Below are 19,586 nucleotides of genomic sequence, written 5' to 3'. Positions count from 1 at the left end.
CTCTCTCTCTCTCGGGAAAGTAAAAGGAACCATCATTCAAGCTAAAAGCGATAACGAGCCAGCAACACAAACAAAATCTGCAAATAACAAAACTTGGATTGAGAGAGAGAGAGAGAGAGAGAGAGAGAAGGAGAGTCGACAAGACATGGCGGAGTTCCAAGCCTAGATGTATTGGCCCCAAAAACCGAGACCCATCTGGTATTTCTTTATTATTGCTTCGCTAAGGTCCCTTAGGGTCCAACTCTCCCAAGACTCTGCTTCCAGATCCTCTCTGAGAGTGGCCCTCTGGGCACTTATAAACAATACAAGGAATGCCCAAAAGCAGAGCCCCAAAAGCACTTGTGCTAAAAGCTCATGATCCAAAAGCATCTACACTCCCTAAAGCTTGCACCAGAAGCTGCCAAAATCAACCGACGCAAATCCCCGAAATCCGTACAGCCTAGCACGTTAGCATGTCAGCACAAATCGTGGAAATCACGTGCAACCCTTATTTTAGGTTTTAGGCCCTTCAACCGGTGCTCATAAGTTGGTAGGGTTAAGAGTTTAAAAGCTTTCAGCCCCCTAGGCCCCTTCAGCTACATCTGCAAGTTCTTCTGGATTAGAGTTTTTAAATCTAACCCTTTGTCTTCTCGGCCTCGGCCTCGGCCTCGTCCTCTCAGGTTGGGCACACACGTCACCAACTTGTGACAGATAGTGTTCTTCCACGCAGCCTAGGAGATCACTTGTGCTCCCAAACCAAGATAAGAGCACACAAATAAGGCCGCGGTGAAATGCATATACGAGAACTTTGACCACAATGTTTGTACCCATCACTCTAATTATTTCAATATCTCATGTTTCAAACCTTATGGTTGTCTAAAGTCAATCCTTGCCCGACCTACAAAGACAAGAGCATCCCTCCAATTTGCCTACAAAAGCACAATGAGAGTATATATCCATCAGGCTTCCAACTTCTATGGAAACCTCTAAATTTAACTTAGTGGATCTGTCTTCCTCTTGGCTCTATCTTTGCTAAAAATTTCGTTTCCTCTCAAACAGCCTTTCTTTTCAAAACTCACAAGCTTTACCTCACCCTAAAAATTCTTTGAGTGATATGTAAGTGAAAGGATCTGAAGTGTGTTTGGGGGCTGGGCGGGGCTACACAAGCTGAAGGCGGGGTGGGCAAGCGAGCAGGATAGTGACAGCGATCTTGGACTATCAATGTACATGAGTATGTGTGTGTGCATAGGCACATTTGTGTGAGACACATGTTTATATGCTTGTGCACATGTACATACATATCTGTATATATACAACCTCTCAACTTTGAAGATAACTCTTTACAAATCCTCCACATTTCCAATGCACTTTAGGCTCATGTAGGACACTAGACCAGATTGTTTGTTATTCTATGCTTTGACACATTAATGACTGCTGGTCGTCAAAAAAGAATGCATAATACATAGCAAATTTGTAGCTCAAAATGATTGCATGAGAAAAAGCCATTTCTGCCATTGATTGTATGATGAAGGATCAGTAGAGTGGTACAAAAATATCTGCCTTTTTTGATAAACTATGATGCAAAGGAATATAACCTGGCGAATTCGCCTCCGCTGTGCTCGAAGAGTGTTCAATTCATCCCGCCAGTGTGCTGAGAGTGGCACAAAAATCAAAGCAAGCATCAAGCACCTTTACAAGTAGATCTGTTAAGCCTACAAAACTCTTAACACCAAAAATTTCATCGAAAAGAAAATGTCTCAACCTGCATCACTGTATCGTTCCTCAACAACTGCAATAAGCATATTCTTCATAAGAGTTATTTCCTCAGCAACAGGATCACGACCCTCTGCAGGGCTGCAAATTGTTTGGTATTAATAGGTGATTGAGCTTTTCTCCAATGATCAGTACAAGAAATGAGAAAAGCCACCCTACCGATCTAAATTAGATAGGCTACTATAATTCAAAACAACTGTCGCTGCTTGGGTGGAAGCATGAACAGGCTTAACTGCATCAGCATACACTATATCTTCATTGACGAAGATTGGCACCTAAAACATCGCAAGTTAGTCAAGAATCTCTGGACAGTGTGCGAATAATATTCAGCGGCATGCATGCATACCACACCTTACATCTTACAGCAAGATTGATAGCATCAGAAGGTCTAGCATCCACACTCATCATCTCCTCTTCGCCAGGCTGTTAACATAGAGGTTGCAAATTTACAAAAGCCAAAAACCAGAGAACAACATTGGATGTGACTTCATGTTTCAAGTACCTTTCCAATAAAAATCCGCGAGAGGTAAGTATCGGCAACTCTCTCTGCGACTTTGACCATTCGAACCTGATAAAGAATTCAAAAAAACATTGTTGGAACACACAAAATGATGCAATGAACTAAACAAAAAGGATTACAAGATATACCTCAAAATTTAGCGACGAAAGAAGGTCTCTCATGAGATGGTACTGATTGGGACGAGCCTGATAGCAAGTACCAGTTAAGACATGATCAAACCTGATTAGGAGATTACTACTTAATCAAGTAAATACCGTTGCTTCTTCTCCACGAAGAGCCTTCATTAACATTCCAACTGCAATATCACCTAATGAGGGATAAAACACACGACAGCATTATAGCATGACTTAGAAAACATTTGATTCTTGACAAGACAATAGAGTTAAAGATTATCCTCTTTCCTACCTACAATAATAGGTAATATAAGTTCCTTGTCTGACATAAGACTTAGAAAAATTGTCGGATTCCTGGTTCTGTAAAGAAGTCGTCCCTTGGGTGGATTGACATGATTTACCTCCACCTCACCCCCATTAGCCAGGGTCATGAAAAGATGTCCTTGGGAAGGTAAAAGGCTCACTGAACAAATTTAAAAAAAACAAAAATGGTTTGACTCAGGCCTCAAACTTGTTAACTACACATATTAAGCACCATATAAACATCTATCTTGCATGCTCACATTCATGGCCTTTCTTTGATACCAAACACATTTAAGCACCATATAAACATCTATCTTGCATGCTCACATCCATGGCCTTACTTTGATATAACCCCTATCACACACATGTACCTTACACCTACACAACTTGCAAAAGAAATATTAAGGCCAAGAGAGCAGAACTTGCACCCTAACCCAAATTATCTCATGTTAAGCTGAAAATAGCAACTTTGAGTGTGTGTGTGTGTGTGTGTCAGGGCCGGGGGGGGGACCACAAAAAAAAAGCACACGTCACACGTCACGAGAGAGAGAGAGAGAGAGAGAGAGAGAGAGAGTCTCCACCATAGTTGCACAAAACTCTGTTTCTGCGCCGCCCCCCCCCCCCCCCCCCCCCCCCCCAGGGAAAGTTTCGCCTCCTGTTTCTCGTTTCCCAGAAACACGTTCTTATTTCTCAAGGGCTTTTTTGTCAGAGTGTGCAACGGAAGGGGGAGAGAGAAAGAGACAATGGCACTGAGAGAGAGAGTGTCACGTGCACATCTATATGTGTACGTGGACAAGCTACTTCATGACCAGGGTTCAATTCAGTTAGCTTAGGAAGTGTTCTGGCACTTTTGTAAGTCTGTTCGCAGACCATGCATGTCCAGACACTTAGAGTAGATGCATATCCTCTGGTTGCACACAGCATGATCATCAACATTACCATGAGAATTCCATTAACATCAAAATTCATCAGGAGCATTTTACAGTGCATAGACCTATTTTCCCTATTTTAGCCATTTTTCACTTATTATTAATAAGTGACTTTGTTGAGAAACTGGGTAGGGCAAAATGACTTAAGGAAATATATAAGAAAACCTAGCGCTAGCACTTTCTCGCAGAAGAGGCAGCAGGACCAGGCATCCAACAATGCACCTTCTCAGCAAGATCCCGGCGGAACAACTTAGCGTTTTCAGCCATCAAGAAGAGCAAACGTTTTCAGCATTTGCAGATCAGCCATAGCGTTTTGCATTTGCAGATTAACCCGGCGACAGCAGAGCACAGCAGATTCCCTAGTGTTTTTGCAACAAGACAGCATATCAGCCTAGCATTTTTGGATCAGCAAGTCAGCCTAGCGTTTTGCACATTCCCGGCGACAGAACCATCATTAGCATCAGCGTTTTCAATTTTCAGCATATAAACAATAGCCCCCAAACCTCGCAGATCTCACCTTCCCGCATCAGATCCTCGCCGCGAGGTCAGATTAGCCCGCGTTTGCAGATTCAGCCTGGAAAACACAGATTTCAGCATCTGCGTTTTCAGCGCGTCGTCGTCGCATCGTCATCATCGCCGTCGTCACCGACATAAGAGTCAGAATTCAGCAAATACAAGATTTGCAGATTTCAGCCCTTAGCGTTTTCAGATTTCAACCTGTCTCATCGTCGTCCTTATCGTCGTCGATATCGTCGGCAAGTCCATTGCATTGTAGAGATTTGTGCAATCAATAGTAGACCGCTCTCGCCATAGAGAGTGGGGCCTTCGGAGGAGGGTTTGACAACATTTTGGTGACGTATTCTTCTCTCTCTATCTCTCAATCTCAGCACCTTCATTCACAATGTTTACCACTTTGTTTGTGATCATTTGCACTCTCTCACTACAGGAACGGAAGGCTCTCCCTTCCGTAAGTAAAAGGAACCCTTGAGCACAGTTCGGAGCACTCATCTTGAGCAAAGTTCAACATTCACTTCCACTGCACCTTACATTGGTATCAGAGCTTTGGCAGTGTTCTGTATCACTCAAGGATAGAACCACATAATTTTTCTTGCTTGTTGTAGTCGCACGTAACCCAAGTCCACTTGGGCGTGTCGATTCCTAATCGTGTTTTGAAGAGTGACAGGAAACCCAAGAAAGAAGGGCTTGTCCAGCCTCCCCTTGTTTCTCTTTTCACTCATTGAGAGCGAACCGTGCACTTAGCGGCCGGCCAATCGACGTGAGGTGGGAAAAAGCAACCTTGGTGTGAGCGCAAGGCCGCCAAGGGGTGCGCCCGTGGGAAAGAGAAGAGCTCGGGTAAGAGAAGATCCTTCTCTAACACAGATTGCAAGCTAGAGAAGAACCCCAAGAACCTCAAGAACTGAAGAACTCAAGGACTCAAGAACCCAAGCACCCAAGACCCTCAAGACTCCCAAGAACCTCAAGACCCTCAAGAACCTCGTGAACTCAAGAACCCAAGACTTCAGTGTATGGTCATTACCCAAAGTAGAATGGATACTTCGCATGGAGGTGGTGAGCATGGAAGTGGCGAAGAAGAATTTTCCCCACCAGGAGGTTTTTCCGACCCTCCCCCTTCCCCATCTACGCCAAGGATTGCAACAAATCCTATGGAGGCTTTGATCAAGACGATGATGGATAGGATGAAGTTACAACGAGAAGCGCAACGCGCCGTCTTGGAGCACAAGCGTGAAGAAAGAAAAGCAGAAAGAAAGGCAGCATTTGATTGTGAACACAAAGAAAGAATGGCAGCCATAGAGCGTGAGCAAGAAGAAAGAAAAGCCGAATTGGATGGTTGCAAAAAGAAAGACGGTTAGAGCGTGAAGCGCATAGAGACCAACACATGCAAGAGTTGGTTCCACTATTTTCTAATGTGCAGGCGCAGATTGAAAAGAATCAGGAGAAGGAGACTCTCTCGGTCTTGTTTCTCCAAAGCACGACACATATGTTTTGCATGATATAGATGTGATTATTCACAATGATGATGATTTGCAGGATAAATATGTGATTATTCACAATGATGATAATTTGCAAGATAACGATGTGATTGTTCACAAGGATGATGGTTTAGTTGATGCTTTTTCTAGTAAAGCTAACCTCATTGCAAATTCGATCAATCACGAAGTACCGATCTTGGGTCTCGAATCGAGGTCCAAAGAACCCCACCAGAAGTATTGTGTGTTCGCATGATTAGTCAGCACGCATTGTTCGAGTGTTTCATTCGTGACAATTTCCTGTATTTTAGTCACCGTCTTTATGTGATCCCTTTTCATAGGCATGCCATATTGTACGATGAGCACGATTCACTCATGAATGAGCACGCATATATGCGGAACTCTCTTGAAAAGAAGAAATGTTTGTATTCAAGGAATTCACATTCCATGTCTCTTCCTTGGCATGGCACAGTATCCAAAAGAGCACAAGAAGGATTGAGCATCAAGCATCTGCATTTCCATTGTGAATTGCCACAGTGGATAGATTTAGATCAAAAAGACAAGTTTCAATTCCATTGTTTGCGTGTGTTTGATGAACGGTTTGGCACTCTGTCTATATGTTCATCTACATGGCATGCACAGTCTTTAAAGAAGACTAGAAATTTTCCACTCACTTTACATAGAATGGGTATGTTCATGTTTTTGTGTTGGAAGTGGTTTCAAAAATTTTCATCCTCGGAGATTCTTGAAGAAGGTAGACGCATGACTATAAACGAAGTTGAAGCATTGAAGGAGCCACAAATGACTTTGTATTGCTTTCGGAGCGGCCCAAAGAAGCAAGCGTTGCAAACCTTTATGAAGTTCAAGTATCGCATGACCCACGCATCAAAGTGGGCAGACGAAGAGTCCTTTCCAAGATTCCAGACGCTATTGGCGATCTCCCTTAACGCCATACAGTTCGGTATCAGAACCTCACTTTTATAAGGAGGAGATGTCACGTGCACATCTAACCCTATGTGTACGTGGACAAGCTACTTCATGACAAGGGTTCAGTTCAGTTAGCTTAGGAAGTGTTCTGGCACTTTTGTGAGTCTGTTCGCACACCGTGCATGTCAGACACTTAGAGTAGATGCATATCCTCTGGTTGCACACAGCATGATCATCAACATTACCATCAGAATTCATTAGGAGCATTTTACAGTGCACAGACCTACTTTCCCTATTTTAGCCATTTTTCACTTATTATTAATAAGTGACTTTGTTGGGAAACTGGGTAGGGCAAAATGACTAAGGAAATATATAAAAAAAACCTAGCGCTAGCACTTTCTCACAGAAGAGGCAGCAGGGACCAGGCGTCCGACAATGCACCTTCTCAGCAAGAACCCGGCGGAAGAACTTACCGTTTTCAGCCATCAAGAAGAGCCAGCGTTTTGCATTTGCAGATCAACCCGACGACAACAAAGCACATCAAATTCCCTAGCGTTTTTGCAGCAAGACAGCAGATCAGCCTAGCGTTTTTGGATCAGCAAGTCAGCCTAGCGTTTTGCACATTCTCGACGACAAAACCATCATTAGCATCAGCGTTTTCAATTTTCAGCATATAAACACCGCAAAATAGTCTCCCAAACCTCGCAGATCTCACCTTCCCGCAGCAGATCCTTGCCGCACGGTCAGATCAGCCAGCATTTGCAGATTCAGCCCGAAAAACACAGATTTCAGCATCTGCGTTTTCAATGCGTCGTCGTCGCATCGTCGTCATCGCCGTCGTCACCGACATAGAGTCAAAATTCAGCAAATACAAGATTTGCAGATTTCAGCCCGTCTTGTCGTCATCTTCATCGTCGTCGACATCATCGGCAAGTCCATTGCATTGTAGAGATTTGTGCAATCAATAGTAGACCACTCTCGCCATAGAGAGTGGGGCCTTCGAAGGAGGGTTTGACAACATTCTGGTGTCGTATTCTTCTCTCTCTATCTCTCAGTCTCAGCACCTTCATTCACAGTGTTTACCACTTTGTTTGTGATCATTTGCACTCTCACTAAAGGAAAGGCTCTCCCTTCCGTAAGTAAAAGAAACCCTTGAGCACAGTTCGGAGCACTCATCTTGAGCAAGTTCAACATTCACTTCTGCTGCATCTCACACACACACACACAGAGATGGTGGAAAGGCTGGTAGCTCAATAACTCCAGATGACGAACGTTGTACAAGACTAGACAAGACGATAAGAAAGAGGGTGCCCCCCCTCCTTTATATAGGAGAATAGGGGCTGGTCGGCCAATAATCCTCAATATAGCCCAAAGACCTAAAAATATGACCCGCCAATATAAATGGGGGAATATGTGATCAAAATAAGTCTTAAAGTAGGAAATGTGATAAACAACCCTAAGTGTGCCTAAGACCCCTGTCCAGCAAGTGTACAGGTGGCCAACCCACAACCAAGGGCCAGTGCACGTGAGTGGTGAGGAGCCTGTAGACAATGTGCGAAGCATCTGGAGGTGAATGAAAATCTAACACCCCCTCTCAACAACACATGCGGAGAAGCTGTCGAGGAGAATGCAACACACCTGGAAGATGAAAATCCTGGGAAAAAAGGATGAGGAGTGCAGCTAAACAACACGACAATCCGTACAGCACCAATGTGATGATGACCAAGGGTGAGGAAACTCCAATCAAGTCGCACAAGGAAGCTGATGGAGTGGCAAGCTACGAAATAAGTCGCTGAAGAGGATATATATAGGGAAATGATCTAAGATGAGCGTACAATAGCCCATCGGTGATGATCACCCTCGGGTCTAAAAATATCTCACCTGCAGCCTCTGTTGACTTGGCCACAGAGTAACAAAATGATCCCCATGTCAAACTGCACGTAATGACGCCAACACATTTTCAGGTCCCAAAATAGCAGTTCCCTAAATTTTAGGAGATGCTGCCATTGTATCTTTCTAGGTCATCCGACCCTCTTTGTACACTGCGGCCACATCCAGAACTGAAATGTAGCCTCTGTAGCAAAGGATTCCACTTTGGCTAGTCAATGACCCCACTTGGCTAACCATAGTCCTTGTCCAACCTTAGTGCTCTCTTGCCCTCAGGCCTGGACTCCCTCTGGACAGTTCCACACTAGCTATGCAATGCAGGGCAGTTAGATTTCCCGAGGGGTGTTTCCAAAAAGTGAAAGTAAATAGATAATAAGAAAGAAATCAACAAAAAGGATAGATAGTAGTCACACACTGGTGACAGTCAACCTGGGGGAGCACATCCACCACCGGGGTCTGGACAAAAAATCCAAGAGAGTCTGCAAGTGCAAGTCGTGAAGACACGTGACATAGGAGAACTCTCCCCCGGGAAAGTAATGGAGTGTGGTGAGGTAAAGGACGGTTGAAAAGATGCATCGGAAGAATGGTCGGTGATGTAGAAGTCATAGCCTCGGAGTAGACCAGCAAAGAAAGGATCATCCAGGACGTCTTCACCGTGTAAGTAGTGCATAGGTACATCCAAACTGCAAGTGGAGAAGCCACTGGACCAAGTAGAAGCAAGGAAGAAGCTCTACCATGTAGAGGAACAACAAAAGAGCCACCATGGAGCAGTGTGTCGGAAGAGACCATGTAGGCATCAAGAATGATTCAAGATGCCAAAGGATACTCACATCTAGGAGTAAACGTCCAAGAGAAGTGTGTGACGTGCCAAGAGGCACGGGTCTATCATAAAGAGAACCAATAAAGGAGGTGGATAGGCCCTAGGGCAATCCCAAATAGAGAGACAACATTCGAGGGACAAGGAGGGAGCTTTACTGAGGGAGAAGTAGCAATGGGAAACACAAGCCACATCCACATTAAGTACATGTACCAATCCAATCCTTGCATCTTCCCGAGGACAAGAGAGCCTCGAGGAGGGAAGATGTACAACGTTGAGGGAGATCCGTCCGTTGTGTCGGAACCTATTTCTGAGTCCACGTCTGAATGTCAAAGAACAAGGAGCAATACATTTTTTTTACTTTCCAGCCTTTAATTGCATTCAGAGGGCAAAATTGTATGGGTTACTCAGGATTGGGCTTGTGCGTGAAAAATTTTGACAAAAACACGATTGGGGCATATTGCTGCATGAGAAATTTGCATAGGGCTTGCTCAAGTTCTCCCCCCTCCCCTATCTCATGGATGTTAAACGATTACTTGTACTCAATCACCCACACACACGTGGATGGTGCAAGCGTTAATACGCTTTGAGCTTTGATGTGACGTGATAATTCAATGTTGTGGACAGATCCCGCAGATCAGCAAGGATGAATCTGGTGTAGATGGGACTGCACCACCAAGGGCGAGTGCTCGTGAGATGAGAAAGCCTATAAGCAGGAGTGAAAGCATCTGGAAAGTGAACGTTAAGAATTGCTGGCAGTAATCCACGCTCTTTCTAGTTGGAAACACAAATCCCAATCCCACAGGTATATGGTTGGCCAACCCACAAGCAAGGGCGAGTGCCTGTGAGATGAGAAAGCCTATAAGCAGGAGGAAAAGCATCTACAAGGTGACAAAATGCCCTAACACCAAAATCTTTATGATCATGGCTTCAAATAGGTTCAAATAGCTCTCCAACCATTGGACTAAACCCTCACAATGCAAAACTTGCCTCCGAAAATGCTTTCAACTAGCACATTTAGAGTGGAAATCACTATTCAAGCAAGCATTTGAGAGTAGTTGCCGACACCAAGGAAAACGCATGTACAAAATCATAGCAAAACTTGCAACAAGATTCTTGAATGTTATAAAAATGTGAAACAACACTAAATTTTATAAAAGCCTTCCTTCTAGTGACTAACAATTCTAAGAACTTTTCAAATGCGCTAAACGGCAGGTCGTTAGAAGACAAGAGTCTTCTGAAGAAGGGAGTTTGCATGTTTTTGTGTGAGGTGTACTTGAGCAATCTCTTTCCACATGGTGAAAGAAATCAGGAATCTGACTGATAGAAGTAAAAGTCTAGATGGAGCCTGTATTAGGATGTCAGTTGCATTACTGCCCCTTACACACAGTGGAGAGGTGGAAGGTGTGAACGATTGCAGGTAATGACCCATAGTAATTCAAAGGTTTACACTAGTATAACAAACGTCAATGAAGTCTCCAAAATTGCACCAGATTCTTGTTCTGGAACAACCGTGCATACCACAACAACTCAAGCACATCATTTGCAAAGAAGTATCCTAATCAACTTTGAATTCTTCCATTACATAAAATCGGTAGTATGAATACCTGCTTCCACTACTTGAGCCTCTAGATACTTGTAGTCATCCTGGTTGGACTTCCAATTGTTGCCACTATGAGCACCACCATGGCCACTGTTCATGAAAGCCTCATTGCTGCTGGAGCAGCGAACAGATAAAGGCAGGGATCGAAGTTTCACCAGAGCTCCCCAAAGTGAAGATGATGATACCACCCTAAAAGAAAATTTGGCCTGTGCTGGGAGGAATGAAATTTTGGTGTAGCAGGAACGAGCATACATGTCCTCACTGCACGTATGAAAAGAGTGCGATTGTGTGGAAGCGAATAAGGCATCCATGGAAAAAAATTGGCAGAGACTGCCCGTTTGGAAGTGAAGCTTCCGTTCAAGACAGAAGAGGACCCGGAACGCTCCGCATTGAGAGACGAACACAGTAGTGCCCGAATGATGAACCGAGCCGCAAACTAGAAGAAAGATGTGGGGCTCAGCAGGACCCAACAAGAAGGCAAACGCAGGAAAAACGCAAGGTGCACTCGCGGGTCAACTGAAGAGAGGGCCTGCAGAAACCCCGATAGCAAGCAAAGCTTGCTTGTTGCTCTCGTTAATATGAGGAGTTATTCATATTTTGCGAATGAGCCTTTTAAGAGATATTTTAGTTCTTTCGTTGCTGATATTTTTGCTTTTTTTTCCCCCCTCAAGGATTTCCCCCCTCAAGGATAAGCAGATGTGCACTGTTGGAAAAGAAAACTTACCGTTTGGCCTAGAAAACTCTTGAATGCATCATCTCGATTATCAAAAACGAAGCGACATCATGCCTTAATATCAACTACATAGTGATATATGATATCATGAAAATGAATTTTGATTACTTTAATGATTTTCACTCTTTTAGAATTAATCATAATCAAAGACACTAGAGAGATTCAATGTACACTGTCAAAAGTTAAGGGGGATTAGAGAGTATAACATTCATGTTAGTAGCATGATAATCACTAGCTTAGTCACTCAAAAGCAAGAGAGAGAGTGTGTAGACCAAAATGCACAGTAGATTAACTTGAAAGAGTGATCACATGGGGTGTTGACATAGCACAAAAGAGGCATCTTCCACCTGCCACATGCATTAACTAAAAAGGAAGCTTACATTTTTTGTAGAGTATTTTTGGATGACTCAAACTACTCCAAAATGGGTTTACTATTATGCTTAGAAAGCCCCCCAACAGGTAGTAACATGACTTAGGCCACTTTTGACCATGCTTTACATGCCATAGGCAAATTAAGAGACAGACTAAAGATACAACTCAATATCCACACATGATGATAATATCCACTAAGGATGACAAAACCTCCCCTTAAATTGGAGAAAGTATAAATATTTCTAATTTGTTGTCGTCTTCGTCATCTTCAACCTCTTCACGATCTTCGTCTTCATATCCTCACCTCGAACAAATGCTTCTTTTCTCTCTTGATGCAAAATCATACTTTATTCCATGCATCATAATGACGTGCAACAACATGGCAAAAATGTTATGCAAAAACATATGCAAGAAGCTAAAGTTTCCTCCTCCATCTTTTTCGTGCTTGGGCGTATTGTGAGAGCCCAAGTGTATAGTGTTTTTGCTTGTTCCTTCTCTTCGCAAGAGATTGGACATATATATCATTACTCCCTTTTCACCTTCGTGCCTTGAGGATGTTGTGTGATCCTCCTACAACAACACAATTAATACACCATCTTCATAAATGGTGATAAATGCACATATCTCGTGGTCTTTTTTTATCAATAGAATAATTCTTGATAACCTTTTTCAAGGTATGAAAATAGTGTTCTAATGATTATACAAGATATGTAAATTTGGCTTGACCATCAACCCAAAAGGAAGATCCTTTTGTGCTTTCGGATCATACTCTGCAGCTCACCGAACACTCCCATGTGGGAATAGCTCCTTAGCAGGAAAAAAGAGAGGCTTTATGCTTAATAGAAGTGTGCAGCCTGCAACCTATGGAGACGCAATGGCACGGCGGGTCCGGGGCAAGGCCTTGAGTAGTATTGCAAGCATGTATGGACCAAGGTTGGATGGTTTCAAATGAAGGAAGGACTTCAAGAAGAACGTGCGCACGAGTAAACAGAGGGTACGTGCATGCAAAGAGCTGATTGCAGAGCCGCAAGCCTTGACTACGTTATATATATTCTTTTCGCTTTTACTTTCACCCAGCAAGTGTAGCTTGTTTGTAAAGCTTATGGTTCTCAACCTAGGGGCTCAGGTTCAATGCCGACAGCCTGCATGCGCCTCAAGGCCTTGCTTTTGCTGTTCAAGAGGATCCAAAATCTCTTCGCAATGAAGGTGAGAGCCTTTTTTGAATTCCACTTCATTTTCCTCACCAAATGTGGCAAAGATTGAACATACGACCACTAGCTCGCCAATATTAGCCAGTAACAATAACCACTTGGCCTCTACACGTCTCATTTGGGTGAGCTCTAATAATAGCTAATTAAGCGACTGTTTTGCAAGCTCACACACCCAAAGATAATGTCAAGATTAAGGAGTAATTATAGACTTGAAGGAGCCCGAATGCAGAGGTTGAGAGCTTAATGCAAAGCTCTTTGCAAGACCTTCTTCCACACACTCAAATGATGCTTCCAATGAATGCTAATGGGGAGTAATTTTGTGTTAAAATTTGCCCAAGTAGGCCTTATTGGTGCTACTAATTGCATATGCAATTGCCTAGGTGATTGATAATAGATTGTGTATGCTAATTAGCACCCTAACCAAGTTGGAGAGGAGTGGCCCAAGAGATTAATCCCAAGGACATGCTCACACAATTTGATTAGTCACTAATTAGGTATAGGAGATAAAGTAAAGAGAGTAGAGGCTACTAATTAAGGATCTAATGATGATTAGTAGATACTAACCATGCTAATGTCTTTGATATTAGTTGAAAAGTTAAGGGAGATTAGAGAGTGTAGCATTCATGTTAGTAGCATGAAAATAATTAAGCAACATTCATGCTAGTAGCATGATAATCACTAGCTTAATTACTCAAAGCAAGACAAAGAGACTGTAGACTTAAATGCACTTTGGATTAACTTGAAAGAGTGATCACATGGGGTGCTTAGATAGCAGAAGAGAGGCACCTTCCACTTTCCACATCCATGATTAAAAAAGGAAGCTTAGATTTTTAATTCCACCTTTGTGGGGCTTTTTTTTGTGGGAAAACCAAGAAATTGTATTTAAAAAAAAGCAGGTTACAATAGTGCCTCACTAGAGGGGAGAGAGGCATCCCAAATAAGGAGAAAAAGATTACAAATCCAAGTAGGCATGAGCCATTAAGAGTCTCTCCTTGAAATAATACATAAGCATCTGATCCTTCCAGCTATGCCATCTATAGGACTTCTGAATTACATTTAGGGACAGAGGGTAAATTGCTCTCACATGATTGATACAGAGAGATATGTTTCTTGATCTCTATTAGAAGAAAACATGAATTGTCTCCAAAACTATGGTTGAAAATGGCTTCATTTCTTTGAATCTAGTAGGCCTAAAGATATAAGAATCTCCACAGATTCCAAAGTGGAATGTCCACTCTATAGCATTCTCCTAGTAAAATTTCCTTGACGGTGAATTGATGGGGGTAAGTTCCTCTACTGCAATTATGTAAAATATGTAGCCTCAATCCATTTTGTATGCAACCCAAAAAAATATACTCCAGGTCTTCATCAGCTTGGCATCTTTTGCATTTTCCATCTACTATCTTTGCATGTAGAGCTTTTACCCCATTCCAAATTCCCTGATGAATGATGAGCCAAGCTAGATAATTGTGCTTAATTTGAATAGCAAAGCTCCATAGAATTTTGAAATTGTACACCCATTGTCTAGCATTCCAATTCAGTTGCCATTATTTATTTAGCTTCTTCCTAAGGTCTTCATCAAAGTTGGGGAATCTGCTAGTGTAGGCTTTCCATGCACAGCGTTGAAGTGAGAGTTGAAGATCGTGGTTGAGGTTTACATCTTGCAGTATGATCTTGATGTCTTCTATCCTTCATATGATTTCAAAAATATAGCAAAGGGTTAGATTAAAACAATTACCAATTTGAGTGTTAGACATCCAAGTCACATTTGCTTGCAAATCATTCTAGGTTCTAACACCAGCCCTAAAGCATTTGTGGGCTTTTATGGAGAGAGTCCTTCCGGGAGACAGGTATCCAACCAGTTCAGATTGAGTCTTCATGAAGAAACGTTTATTTAGCACTTTAGATTTAGGAATTGCGCTCTTTTGCACTTCAACCACAATTTCCACATGGAGACTATCGATGGACTTCCCACTAGAACAATATTCCATCTTGAGATTATCAAATCCCATGTCCTTGAGGCCAGAGAGGGTTGGAAAGATTGCCACAGAAAAACCTTTTCCTTGAATCTGTCCAGAACCCATTCCCATCTTTGTGCCATGGTGACTTTGAATCCCATTGGGATGCCCAGTAGCCAAAAGACTTGACCATCAGGTAGAACTTGACAGCCTACAGTAGTAACAGATATTGGAGTTGTACCATTTGAAGATTTGAATCCAGACTTGTGGTAATTAATTTGAGAACCACTAGCCAAGAAAAAAGTGTTAAGGCATTGCAAAAAATTATCTGCAAAACTTTGATCAACATTGCATAGTGCATTAGTGTCATCAAGAAACATTTGGAGGCACATGTCCCTATCAGCTCCATGGATTTTAATCCCTTTTAGATTCCCATCTTGCATCTGCTTCATCACTAACCACCCCAAGGCATATGACACCATAGCATACAACAAGAGGGCATCCTTGCTTGATGGACCTCATTAAGGAAATAACATCAATCAATTAACTCACCATTTAAGGCAATTTTGGCATATGCATTTCCAAACAATATATGAACAAACCTTATGAATTTTTTTCAAAAATCCCATGCCATGCAAGGACTACAAAATGAAATCCCATTCTATTCTTTCATAAGCCTTATCAAAGTCAATTTTTTTTAAAAAATGAATCTTGTCCATTCTCTAAAGCATATTCCACTCCCTCCCACAGGGTTATAATAGCATTTAGAATATATACGCATTTGATGAAGCCTTTTTGCTCCTGAAGGATAAGTTTGTCCATAAGTTTGTAGGGAATTTTTGGGTGACTCAAACTACTCCAAAATGGGTTTACTATGCCAATGGGTAGTACTATGACTTAGGCCACTTTTGGCCATGGTCCACATGCCATAGGCCGCTTAGGATCCATGTAGCCTAGAGGTGATTCTCAACTAGGCTAAAGCCGATATCCCCACAAACTCTAAAAGTACTCTTGATTATTATGTATTAGAAAAGAGAGATTACAAGCCTCTTATATAGGCTTCATAAAGGTTGATGTCATTGGCTACCTCATGGGGTGAAACCTCACCATATTTAAAATCTTGCTCCTAAAGCTTGTACGTACGGGAAGGTCCTTTTGGAATCTAAGAAAATAGATGGAGATTGAAGCCATACTTGTAGATGCCCGATTCATGGATGATGATAGTATCCTATATCAACGAGGAATTTAGGCTACCATGTGGTAGTAGTTGCACAGTGCCACAAAAGGGGAGAGAGGTTTCCAAGCAAACATCTTGCCACATGGGAATAAATTTCTTGAGGACGTTATTGAAGGTTAGTTGACAATGCTTGCAACTCATGGTCACAGTACTATGGCTAGACTAGTTTGCTTGCCATATATACAATGCTCAAAAAAACTAAATTAGAATAATTTAACATAGTTAAGTAGCCCAAACATTGAAGTTGTTTCATTTCTTTTTGACTCATATGACCTAGCCGGCTATTTCACAACTCAGTAGAAGGTAGCTCGGCAACATAGATGGACTTCTCTTTTACAAAATAGTCATATAAAAATTACAATGAGCCATACTTTTGGCCTTTCAAGATAACCGAGTTCCCTTTGCAAATCATCCAAGATCCATTTCCAAAGACAATAGTGTAGTCCAGGTCATCAAGTTGACCAGTTGACACCAAACTTTTAGTCAACTTTGGCACATGTCTGGCACCTCGAAGCATAAACTCAATGTCATTATGTATACATAGTTTTACATCTCCAATGCTACAAATCTCAAGTTAATAGGAATCACCAAGCTTGACTAAACCATGTGGGGAAACATAATTACAGAACCACTCCATATGCGGAGTAACATGAAAATTGGCACCTAGGTCAATGATCCAGTTTTGCGCATAACATCATCTAAAGCCAACAATGCATATGGACTCAAATTAGCAGTGAAAATCAACACATCTAATGACTGTAGCAAGTCAATAACAACCTTAGGACGTGGAGACTCAACTAGATTCATCGGTGTGAAGATTGAGCTCCTCAATCTTCACAACGCTCTTTGGAGGATCAAAATTCACAATGGGTTTTCCTTTCTCCAACATCAAAATATGACAATCTTTCTTTCAATTTCCCTTCTCGTGGAAATGGTAGCATTTCACATTACATATGTCACATCCATGGCCCTTGCTATGACCATTTTGGTAGTGTTTAGAACAACCACAACTGGGACTACAACCTCTTTGCCTATGATAACCACAACTAGCCATTTATGCATCTCCATGCCCACTAGAATCAAGATATTGATGGCGTATCTCTTTAGTGAGTAAAGCACTAGTAATATCACTATATGCGAGTTTCTTGCTAGGTGCGGCGTTATGGTTGTGTTAGCATCCCATGATGATGGCAAAGAGCATAGCAAGAAGATGGATTTCAACTCATCTTCAAAATTGAGTCCCTTCAAAATAAGATGTAGAAAAAAGCTATTAAACTTATTCTCACACTGCTATCCTCTTTCATGTTTAAACGCGTAAGTTTCTACATAAGAAACGCTTTGTTCAAAGCACTTTTAAAATCCCATGATGAGCATAAAGACTCCCATAAACCCTTCACATTGTCCATCATAGTCTCAGGGCGTCCACTAGGAAATATGTAAGATAGCACGTGTGAACAAAATAAAGCATTTATACTTAGGTAATTTATAGAAAAATGTACTTACATAAAGGGTTTTTTAATTGAGAAAGTGAAATTTTTCATATGTAAGGGCTAGTTTTTTTTTACAAAAATGCATACATAAGAGGTGCATATAATACATGAAAATATAGATGTCATAAAATCTAATATCTAACCAATCAAATGATTTTCTCATATTAAATTGATCATTTAATGTGGGAGAATGAACAGGAACAAGGGTTAGGATATAGACATGTGCTTATGGATCTATCTCAACATGGGGCCAAGGTAAAAAGGGTCCAAACGAGAGATGGTATGTCAAAGAGCAATGCTACCTAATGGAGCTTAAAGACCTCAGGGTTAGCTTCATTAAAGACCTCCAAATGTTAGTGTTAAAAATTCCTTTGATCTAGGCAAGCTAGGGTTGTGCTTGAGGTGGTAACCCGCCCCAAGCTTGAGGTGATTGTTGTGCTTTCTGACTAAGGTGCTTGTTGTGCTTGAGGTGCTAGGGCTGAGCTTGATGTGGGAACCTTCTCTAGGCTTGAGTTGAGCATGTAGTGAGAACCTTCCCCAAGCTTGAAGGGTTCAAGGTGTTCCCAAAAGTCAACATGATCCGTACTCAAGGGGGGCGAGCCCTCATTGTAGGAGCTAGAGAGAGAACACGCACACCCTCACACAAGTCAAGCTTGGTCTAAAGAAGCAACTAGGACACTTGTCAAGTTCCTCTTCATGTTGCCCTCACAAAGTGCCTAAAGCCTATTGGTTGGCCTCTCAAGGGGTCCAATGATAATTTAGTTAATTAAATTAATTGATTATGCATTTATCAAGTCCTCTCTCTCAAAGTGTAAATGGGGACACTTGTCCCAAGGCTAGCATGCTTGCTTGATATGCACTCTGCATGTGATTGGCCAGGCTTGCAGGGGTCCAATGAGCTTCCATCTTGAGCTAGAAGAGGGGGTCAACCAAAGCAAGGAAGGGGCTAGCTTGGGGGGGTATACTCTCCCACTCTCTCTCTCTCTCTCTCTCTCTCTCTCTCTCTCTCATTGTGTGAATTGCAAAGTGCAAGAGCTCCATCTCCTTCTCCAAACTTGTTGAGGAGTTGAGAGCCTACACCAACACTCTTGGCTATGGAATGCAAATCCAGCCCAGAGCCATGCTTCAATGATTAAGCTTGCCATCTTCTTCATCTTCATTACTATGCTTTTATGCTATGTTAAGAAAGAAGAGTGATGATAAGTGAGTAACTATTTCTTTCTCCTATGAATGCTTCTTCTTCCTCTACCCTACCCTCATTCCTCGCTAGCTCTCTCCACCTTTGAAGGTGTTTGAGGCCTTGGGACTAAGGCCGGGGATGGTTAATTATTTTTGCAAAGATTATGTTATGCTCGTGATGCATGAAGTTTTCCATCTTCATTGCATCACCTAGGTCACAAGGAACACAAAGATTGTATTGTACCAAGTCTCTCTTGATGGGAGAATCTATAATACAAAATCCTATTGGAGGGGGGATCGGCTCCACATAAATTTGGTCCTCAATTGTTTGCAAGTTCTCTAACTCTCTTTCTTGCTAAAGTTCATGCCAAGTTAATTAAGTATTATGGTTATGTTGCTCTCACTAATTTAATTCACCCTCTATGTTCTCAAAGTAGTCTCACAAAAATACTCACTCTAATTCTCTTAATTCCGCTATTCTCAAAGTTCATAGGTCATTTCCATTATATTGGTATTAGAGCTATTGGTTTCGCTTTTCTTGAGTAAGAAAAGAGGTCCTTAAGTTGT

At 42.0% G+C, this 19,586-nt stretch overlaps 1 protein-coding gene across 1 annotated transcript in view; it reads right to left on the bottom strand.

The window, feature by feature from the left end:
- The window catches only part of LOC147453808 (bifunctional nuclease 2-like), a 37,706-nt gene extending 26,281 nt beyond the window's left edge, over positions 1–11,425 (bottom strand). Inside the window, exons 1-9 of the mRNA XM_086515902.1 lie at positions 10,844–11,425; positions 2,678–2,848; positions 2,527–2,579; positions 2,401–2,457; positions 2,255–2,320; positions 2,104–2,175; positions 1,912–2,027; positions 1,742–1,833; positions 1,575–1,630 (exon numbers count right to left, since the gene is read on the bottom strand). Of these exons, the coding sequence (XP_086372028.1) occupies positions 1,575–1,630; positions 1,742–1,833; positions 1,912–2,027; positions 2,104–2,175; positions 2,255–2,320; positions 2,401–2,457; positions 2,527–2,579; positions 2,678–2,848; positions 10,844–11,150 (990 nt within the window). The 5' untranslated portion in view covers positions 11,151–11,425. The remainder of the gene's footprint in view (positions 1–1,574; positions 1,631–1,741; positions 1,834–1,911; positions 2,028–2,103; positions 2,176–2,254; positions 2,321–2,400; positions 2,458–2,526; positions 2,580–2,677; positions 2,849–10,843) is intronic.
- Between the last annotated feature and the right edge of the window lie 8,161 nt (positions 11,426–19,586).

The sequence above is a fragment of the Adiantum capillus-veneris genome, chromosome 7 (assembly GCF_014529385.1).
Source record: "Adiantum capillus-veneris isolate H3 chromosome 7, ASM1452938v2, whole genome shotgun sequence".
NCBI lineage: Eukaryota > Viridiplantae > Streptophyta > Polypodiopsida > Polypodiales > Pteridaceae > Adiantum > Adiantum capillus-veneris.
The sequence above is the reverse complement of the archived record's forward strand: the minus strand, read 5'-3'. Positions and strand labels throughout refer to the sequence as shown.